We start from the raw sequence: 9,095 nt of genomic DNA, 5'->3' as shown, positions 1-9,095 counted from the left end.
CTGAAAGATTACCAAGTTCATTGTGGCCCATGAAAATTTATGCTGCCGTAACTTAAAGTGCCACAAAACTCTTGTTAGTTTAGGAAAAACAGGAGTTTTGTGTCACCTTAGCTTATTGTAGCATAAACTTTCATGGGCTACAGTGAGCTTGTTAAGTGCCAAAGGATTAAAAATAAAGAAATAAATCTGTTGTCTCTGATGCTGCTTAAAAGCTACACTCAGTTGCCTAGCTACTGGTTCCCTGTGGAACAATATTACCACCCACATTCATGGTTACTTCCTGTTATATACATATCTTATCTGTATAAGACGATGGAGCCGAATGGGGAGGGTTAAAAAATAAAATGAAATTCTCGCATGCCACTTTTACCACCAGCTGTCTTAGTTGCTAAGCGCAAGATCCCTGCAGCCCACCTCGCCTCTCCCACAGGGATCCGGAGAAGGGGAGGGGAGGAGGGGCGGGGGCGGGAAGAGACGTGACACTGACTCAGCCAGCAACTGGGACTTACCCGAAGGCTGCGCCGGGACACGCTGCCGGGTTTGTGTACACGCCGAGATGACTTTGCCTCCACGCTGCTGGGCAGCCGCTGATCACGCGCAGCCGCCGCCCGCCCATTGGCCAGGGCCTCACACACCTTTGCAGGCGATTGGCCGCGCCTGGCGCCCGCCTTTGCTCGCTCAGCGCTGGGGAGCCGCCACCTGAATGGGGAGCTGCCTGCGAACAAAAAGAGGAAAATAAAGACAGCGGCAGGCAGAGAACGCCCGGGGCGGGGAGGGAACTTGTCAACAGCTGCAGCCTCGCTGGTTCAGCATCAGGGCTGCAGCCTGACGGGGGTGGGGGAGAGAGAGGCGCCTTCCATCGGGGGTCATGCTGAATTTTGGAGTGTCTCCTTTCCAGCTTGCTGTAAGTAGATCTATCCGTCCATTGCAAGAATCATTTGGAGCGGTGGAGTGGATTGGGGGGCGGGGACCAAGCTTCCAGCTGGGAAAAAGTGCTTTTGGCGGAGAAGGGAAAGATGCGATTTCTGTTAAGAGATGGAAAAAGAGTATTTGTTCATAAGGGCAACGCAGAGAGAGATCCGGCCAGCTTGAGGTGTGTCTCGGTCAGAGGCTTTTAAGAAGCGAAAGACCTGTTGGGGAGGAAGGAAATGGGGCTTAGTGGAACCTTTTTTTTTTTGCAAGGGTGTGTGTGTTGTGAAAACGAATATTTGGTTGATAAATGGGTGTGTGCAGCGAGGTGTAAGGACTGGGGTGCAGTGCATAAATGTTGCGACGCAACACAATTGGATTATATACATTTGAGTTTGAAAGGGGCTTTCTTGGGGGGGAGGCGATGCTCTTGGAAACTGCCTGAAGGGGGGGGAGTATGGCTATAGGGGAGCATCAAGTGCGGCCCTCTTCGAGGGGGAACATTTTGGTATGTGTCCTGATTCTATGGTGAGAATCCTGTATTGCAGCAGGGGGTTGGACTAGATGACCCTGGGGTCCCTTCCAACTCTGTGAAAGGCAACTCTTAAAAGTGATTTGAGTGAAAAGGCTAAAGCGGGCGGGGGAGGGGAGAGATTGAAAGAGGCTTAAAGGCTGCAGAGGAAGGACGACTATTGTGGAATTACCCGGGAAATAAGAGATCGGAAAAGAAGCTGGTAGAAAGTAACCCCGCGTGTGGAGAGAGATGAGGGAAGTCGGGAAATGAAGAGGCGGCATGTGGCGGCGGCGGAGGCAGGCAGCTCGCTTAGAGAGCCCCAATGCGAGGAAGGGACGAAGCAAACAAACGAACAGGGCGTGAGTGAGACCCAATGTGTGGGTGACGCGGGGCTCGGTGAAGCGGTTTGGGGGGCCGCCAGGACTTGGGTGGGTGGGTGGCGGCGGCGGCGCTGAGGGGGCGAGCCCGGCCCCGGGGTGGGTCATGGTATGACTGGAGGAAAGCGGGAAGAGGCCGGGCGAGGGCGAGCCGCATTCCCTGAGCGGGCGAGGCGGGCCTTCCAGAATAAAATAAGGGCGCCGACCGCTCGCCCCACATTCCTCCGGGCGAGGCTCCCGCTTGGCGGTGTGCATTCACCCCTTTCCTTCCGCCTCATTCTCTAGCAGAGGAGCCTGGGCGAGAACTTCTCCCGCCCCCCATTTGCAGGCGGAAGCCGCTTTCTGTCCCCAGCAGAGCGCGTTGGATTCGGGGGCGCCGCACTGGGGTAGCGCTGCAGCCTCGAGGGCTTGGCTTTTCTGTATGTGCGCGGCTTCCTGACGCCCATCACGTTCCAGGAGGAGGAAGCAAACATTCGCCCGGCTGCTGGTGCCTTTGGGGGAGCGGGCCAGGCCTGCCCAAACCCACGCACAGGAAACAGGGGGGGTGGGGTGCCTCCCAGAAAAAAATGTGCGTTTACAGAAGCCTCATGAGCCGGTGGGGTGGAAGGGTTGGGGCGCTGAGTTCAAGGCTCGCCCCCGCGCTGGAGATACAAGTGGACGAGCATCATCAGCTTTTCCCAGCAGCAGCAGGCGAGATCTCTTCCGGCACGCACAGATGCTCGCCTCTGCTCCTTTCGCCTCGAGGCGTGGGAGGGGGAGAGTGGGCGGGGCCTGCGAGAGCTCGCATTCTAGAACGCGCGGCAAGGAAGTAGGGGAAAGGTCGCCGAGCGGCAATTCCCAGTCCTCGTTCCCCGAGCGCCGAGCAGCAGCCGCTGATCACGCTTTGTTCACATGTCCCCGCCCACTGAGCCTACACTCTCTCTCGGTTAGCGGCCGGCCAATCGTCTCCCGCGGCGCCCGACCATGGCGGCCAATGGGCGGCGGGCAGGGCGGTCCTTCGGGAAGCGAGTGCGTGCTGTTTGGAATGGGCGGGCGGGCTGTGTGAGTCACCGGCGGAGGCTCTCTGAGGTGAACGTGGCTCGGCTCCAAGATCCGGCTGCCGGCGAGGATCTCCCTGCCCCCGCCTTCCTTAGGCCTTGTAGTCGCCGAGCGGCGGCGGCGGATGTAGCCATTCCCTTTCGGCCCTCTGCGCCTATATGCCGGTCTTGCAGCGCGCGCTTCGAGGCGTGCCTTATGGTGCAGGGGTTGCCGCCGAAAACAGGCATTGGCGGGTTGGCCAACTTCATGGGAAAGAAATCTTATGCACGGGGCTCTAATAAAGGCGGGTAAAAAGTGTTGCACATAAATTCAAAACGCATCCTTCAGACCTCTGGCTGGGCGCAACGGAAAAGTGCTTTTTCCGCACGCAGGAAACGAGCAAGGAATTGGAGGGGTGGGGTGGCTTTTTTGGGGGGGGGGGAGCAAGTTGTCCACAGGAATCCCTAAGAAACAACTTAAGGGCCCTCGCCTGGACCACCTCAGGATAGCCAAACTGAAGCCCTACAGAAACAGGACTTGGTTTTAATTCCCATGTGTAGGCCACACGTTTTGAGAGAAGCGCATGTCCCTTGTTGTGTTAGTAATGGAATGATTTAGCACAAAGCAAATATTTAAAAACACAAGGCTGTGTCCCTAGCTTGTCTAAAACACAATAGTAGCAATAAAGGAACCTTTAAGGTTGAAGTCAGTGCATGTTTGCCTGGGGGTATGTGCCACCAAACTCCAGTGACAAATGACTTTCTGAGCATGCTTGTATAGGATTGTGCTTTGGAATAGCAAAGGCACACCATAAAAATAATGAAATAGGAGTGTAGTAGTGAGTATCCCTGTCACGCAGGAGACCAAGGTTCGGTTCCCTGATGGGAAAACTCAGTTTTTGAAACTTGTTTTAACACTTGAGATTGCTTGGTTGCTGGGGCATGAGACTCTTAATCTCAGGGTCATTTGTTCATGCCCCATGTTGGGTGCAGGAGGTTGGAACTAGATTGTGCTTGTGGTCCCTTCCAACTACAGTTCTGGGAAAACTGCATAGGACACCAAATAGGTGTCTATAGAATGATCTGGGAAACATTTTAAGTGTTTCTACATAACCTTGCAGACTGATCTGAATCCGATTGGACTGAAGTACTTTGACATAAACTGTTTTGATCTAATGAGATACATTGGTTTAACTGTAACCATTTAAGCTTAATTGTTTTGTGGACTGAGTTTCATTGAGGTCAATAAGATTTCATTACCCTTGGCTGGTTACAGTTTTCATGGTATCCAACCTAGGAATAAATAATCCATTCAAAGGAGGGGTATAGGAAAAAGGAGAGGCTCTTAAAAACACTGGAGTTACTACATATAATCTGGTTTTTTTATATATTTGATGAACATATAAGCTTATATTCACTGTTTGATACTGAAAAGCATCCTCTCTTTTTCATAGCAGGAAGGAATGGAGGTGATAACTGAAAAGCGGCACATTAGGAGTGATTTTGAAGCAGTAGAAGCTTTAATGTCCATGAGCTGCAGTTGGAAATCGGACTTCAAGAAGTACGTTGAACTGAGACCAATAACACCAGCATCAGATACATCTGAAGAAATTGAGGACAACCTGCTACCTGCTACTGACTTTCAAATATCAGCCTTTGTAAGCTTTATTCAATTATTATAAATTTGTTATTTGCAGCTAAGTCCTATGTATGTTCCTTCAGAAGGAAATTTACTCCATTTATTGGCACTTGCTCTGAAGTAAGCATGTGTAGAATTGCATCCTGAAGTTCATAGATCATGCTAATTAGTTGTGCTGAGTAGAGAGCTAATTGCACCATGTTTTTATTCTTCCAGTGCTTGACTCCGCCCTACAGCCCTTCTGACCTTGAAATGGCTCAGGCAGTCCATCCCATTGCACCAGCGCCACCTGCTGTAAAGAGCAAGTCACTTGTTGACTCTTCTGAGCAGGGCGCTCCAACAGCTTTTAAGAAGACTGAAAAGGTTTCAGAATCGAGAGTGCTGAAAGCACAGGCGACAAGTGTCATTCGCCATACAGCTGATGCTCAGCTTTGCAGTCACAGAACCTGTCCAGCAAGAACAGACAGCATTTTGAGGTGTCGGGATGATTACACAAGGGAAGCAAGGCAAGAAGGCAATGCAAAAGCAAAACAAAATCCATCTTGTGAAAGCGTGTCACTGGCTGCTACAGTGTCTGAAGATAAGCGGCCCGATGTGAAAGAAGAAAAACATTCAGCGTTGGCAGTCAGTCCAGTGCCTTTCATGCAGACCGCACTCAGTAGTCCTCTGCCTGTGCCTGGTTCAGCACAACGCTCTTCCCTGGTAGTTCCCACATCTCCTGTGCAAGCAGGGGGAGTCGCTCCTGTGCCATTGGTTTGCCAGATGGTTCCGCTGTCTGCTAACAACTCTGTTGTGACAGCAGTAGTACCCAACACTCCCGGCAGTCAGTTGTCACCAAACCTTTGTCAGCCTATGGTGTTCATGGGAGCCCAAGTTCCCAAAGGAGCTGTTATGTTTGTTGTCCCACAGACTGTTGTTCAGAATCCAAAAACACCTGTGATCAGTCCCAATGGCACCAGGCTCTCACCTATCGCTCCTGCTCCAGGTTTTGCTCCTGCTGCAACAAAGATCACTCCATCCATTGACTCTTTAAGAATAAGAAGCCATGTGTGCAGCTATCCAGGATGTGGAAAAACATATTTCAAGAGTTCCCATTTGAAAGCACATGTTAGAACACACACAGGTAAATTTTGCTTGAGAAGTTGGAAATTGTTTTGTTTGTGTGTGTCTGCATGTCATTCATGTAATACTGAGGTTTCTCCTTTACTGAGTTTTGTATTGTGGAAAACATAACGGGAAACCCAAAGTTTTCCTCAACATTATTTCACTTGCATAGGAATTTTTCACTAATAGTGCTGTTCTATGCATATTGAGTTTAGTGGGCTATTTCTCCCTGATATATATTGTCAGAGCCGCTTCCAGGTCCCAGCTCACAGAGGACCACGCTAGCCGGCAGTACTGTACAAAAGTCTTTATTGAGTTACAGTTTCCATTTTCAAGCCGCAGCGCGCAGCTCTACGTCTTAGAAGCTAGACCGGCGAAGCTCCGTCTGAGTCTCCGCCTCCTGTACACCAACTTAATACTCTAGCCTTACTCCACCTCTTCCGTCTATCCTTCCTCCTCTGGGTCCCTCTACCCCCCGTGGTCTCTTCCTTCCTGGACTCTTCTGACGCTGACCCCCCGGACTCTTCTCCCTCCTTGCGGCGGGCTTTAGGACCTGGCTCCCTATCCGGGCTGCTTACTGTGCCGCCTTCCTGTGTATTTGAACTTGGCGCGCGCGCCCAGCCTTCAACCTTCCTCTTGACCGTTTCCTCACTCCCCGATGGAGGTGTGGCCACTCCTGACTCATGCCCTCCCGCTTGCGGCGAACCGCCAGATCCCGATACCTGGGACCCTTCCCCCCTACTGCGCTCTGGTGGGGAAGCTGGTCCCGATTTCCAACTGCTGCTCTCTGAGTCCCCTCTGGTCCCTTCTTCCTGGGGTGTCCCCCTGGGCGCCCCCCTTGCTCTGACCACTGGCGCCCCTTTCTGTGAATCTTCCGATTCACTGGAAAGACTCCGAGATCTCGGGCCGCTGTCATCGCTCATATTTCCTTCGGATTCCTCCCCCTCGCTCTCTGTTTCCTCCCTTTCCTGTGCCTCTGCTCCTGAACCCCTGACATATATGTATAGGACTGCAATTTTAACAAAGGCTATTGCATTTTTATCTCACTGCTGAGGTCTAAGCTTATGTTTCACCCTGTCACTGTTTTGCTGTTTTAGAATGGCTAGTGAATCTAATAGTGGTACAGTACAGCTAAATACAGTAAAAGAGAGGTATTATGTAATTATTCACAAATGCAATCATGCCCACACACTTCTGTAATATTTTGGAGCCTGGCTCCAGATCCAACATTTTGCATAATCACACTTCCATGAAGGTAGGTTTTGAGACCTCAGATTAATTGTGTAAATTTAACCTTACTGCAATATAAAACTAATGCTTTCTTTGATGGTTTGAATGCCCATCTTCAATACTAGTTGTCTGCCCATGTACTTTGGATAATATCGTTGATGGTCTAGGGATTCCTCTAGGTTTGTGATTGGAAGTATGAAAGCTTAATTTGAAGTCTGCTTTTTGGAAAATGGCTGTACAGGTTGTGAAATTACAAAGACAGCGATTCTATAACGTTTTGTCCGGTCTGTGTTGACAGTGCAGATGAGGATTTTTCTTAGAATACTTCTTGTTCTGTTTCTTGAAAATGGGTGCAAGAAAAACTGTATATTCTGTTGGTAAATAAATTCTCTGTTTCTACTATTTTGTATTTTAGGAGAGAAGCCATTCAGCTGTAGTTGGAAGGGCTGTGATAGGAGATTTGCACGTTCTGATGAACTGTCTCGCCATCGCAGAACACACACAGGAGAGAAAAAATTTGCCTGTCCAATGTGTAATCGACGATTCATGAGGAGTGACCACTTAACAAAGCATGCACGTCGCCACTTGTCAGCCAAAAAGTTACCAACCTGGCAGATGGAAGTGAGCAAATTAAATGATTTTATTGTACCTCCTGCTTCTGATCTTGCACAGTGAAATAACACCAACTGACAATACTGTTAACTAACTACTGTCACTGTGGTTGGAGGTTCACGGTGACACAAACAGCTTGCAAAATGTCTGTGGTTCTGCACTGTCATCCTTTGATGGTGCAAGAACAGACGGAGAGGCAATGGCTGGCTGTACTTCTGAGCGCAGCAGTGACCAGAAGGACTGGAGGTTTCCTTTGTACTTGGAGAAGTGGAAGTGTCAATGCCAGCACAAGAATGTGGCTTTAAACATGTGGAAAACTATTCAGCTGCTCAATGCATCAGCTAGATTTAAGCCAGAGTTATGCAGGGATTCTGAAGAGGTGTTGTAAACAAAATACATAAGAATACCAGTTTATGATATGGAATCGGGGATGGCCTGTTTATAGCAGAGTGCTGTAATTTCCTTTTGGTTTATTCTCTGAGGCCCCATTATGAAAGATGATGGAATTCCACTTGTGTACCTCCAAATCTTAGCATATAAACTATAGCTGTTCCAAACAACTGTTAAGCATAGACTTGAGTGAGAGATGCCGTATGGTTCCAGTTGATCTATTCAATTATTACTACAAGCAAGTCCAATAGTATTTTTACTATACCCTTGGAAAACAACATGATTAGTACCATTAGCTGTACCAGCATCTTTCAATATTTCTGCCTTTAAGTTGTGTATTGTTTCCTGTATACCTATACAGTTCTATACCACTGAATTTTTCAAAACCTTGATACAGTGCACTTTGTTTAAAATATAATCCTTAAAGAGTAAACTATGCAGCTTGTATTCAGAAGGAAGGACAAAGGTTGTATGGTATGCTACTTTCTGAAAAGTTACTCTGGAGGATAGTTTATGATAGAAGTATATAAGTTGCTTTTATATATTGAAGGTATAGTTTAAAATTGATTAAAATCAGTAAAATGGGGGTTGTGTAGGAAATGGAGAGAGTAAAGACGCCAGCCCCAAATGCCAGGATTATCCAGGCATTTTTTCTGCTTTATATTGTACCATACTGAAGAAAAGTGAACTATTGGAGAATGGTGTAATATCTATTTTGTGACTACTTAAATTTTTTTGCACAATATTTCTTATAATGTACTTTATACCTTGTTTACAATAAAGATACAGTTTTCTTTAATATAAAATGTGTGTGTTCTCACTTAATTTTCCAAGCAAATGAAAAAACTAACATTAAAACCTAAATGCAACACTCATTAAAACATATGTGGCATTTTCTAAAGGCAGTGAACTTACAATTTGCTCCCACCCCCACAATCATGCAGTATATAAATGTTACGATTTCCTCCCCTTAAGATTATCTAGAGCAGTGTTTCCCAAACTTGAGTCTCCAGCTCCTTTCGGACTGCAATTCCCACCATCCCTGACTGCTGGTCTTGCTAGCTAGCAATAATGGGAGTTGTAGTCCAAAAACAGACACCCATGTTTAGGAAACACTGATCTAGTGCATGGTACTGTGCATCAAAATTTGTTAGTCCATATATGTTCCCTTCAGTAAGTGCCTGTAAACATAAACCCTAAGTCTTAAAAATGTTATACAGTGGTGCCTCACAAGACGAAAAGAATCCATTCTGAGAGTCTCTTTGTCTAGCGGTTTTTTCGTCTTGCGAAGCAAGCCCATTGAC

At 48.0% G+C, this 9,095-nt stretch overlaps 1 protein-coding gene across 6 annotated transcripts; it reads left to right on the top strand.

Moving 5' to 3' along the window:
* Positions 1–781: 781 nt before the first annotated feature.
* KLF10 (KLF transcription factor 10) lies at positions 782–8,597 on the top strand. 6 transcript variants are annotated; one of them, XM_081204816.1, is made up of 4 exons: positions 782–904; positions 4,271–4,474; positions 4,672–5,578; positions 7,205–8,597. In XM_081204816.1, exons 1-4 carry the CDS (start codon positions 869–871, stop codon positions 7,462–7,464), a joined length of 1,407 nt encoding a protein of 468 aa, XP_081060942.1. In that variant the 5' UTR covers positions 782–868; the 3' UTR covers positions 7,465–8,597. The 6 variants fall into 6 exon arrangements, with proteins under 6 accessions (XP_081060942.1, XP_081060943.1, XP_081060945.1 ...); XM_081204817.1 differs by having other exon boundaries at positions 785–904; positions 4,274–4,474; XM_081204819.1 differs by lacking the exon at positions 782–904 and adding an exon at positions 963–1,093.
* The last annotated feature ends 498 nt before the right edge of the window (positions 8,598–9,095 follow it).

Source organism: Podarcis bocagei (genome assembly GCF_964188305.1).
Source record: "Podarcis bocagei genome assembly, chromosome: 8".
In the NCBI taxonomy this organism is placed as follows: Eukaryota; Metazoa; Chordata; class Lepidosauria; order Squamata; family Lacertidae; genus Podarcis; species Podarcis bocagei.
This window is presented reverse-complemented; position numbering and strand designations above follow the sequence as displayed.

Bases quoted from the DNA above. Each gene is read 5' to 3' on its own strand.
- KLF10 (XM_081204814.1), top strand. From the start codon at position 2,764: ATGGCGGCCAATGGGCGGCGGGCAGGGCGGTCCTTCGGGAAGCGAGTG. The intron at 4,475-4,671 runs GTAAGCTTTATT...TTATTCTTCCAG, and splicing joins ACTTTCAAATATCAGCCTTT to TGCTTGACTCCGCCCTACAG. The intron at 5,579-7,204 runs GTAAATTTTGCT...TTTGTATTTTAG, and splicing joins ACATGTTAGAACACACACAG to GAGAGAAGCCATTCAGCTGT.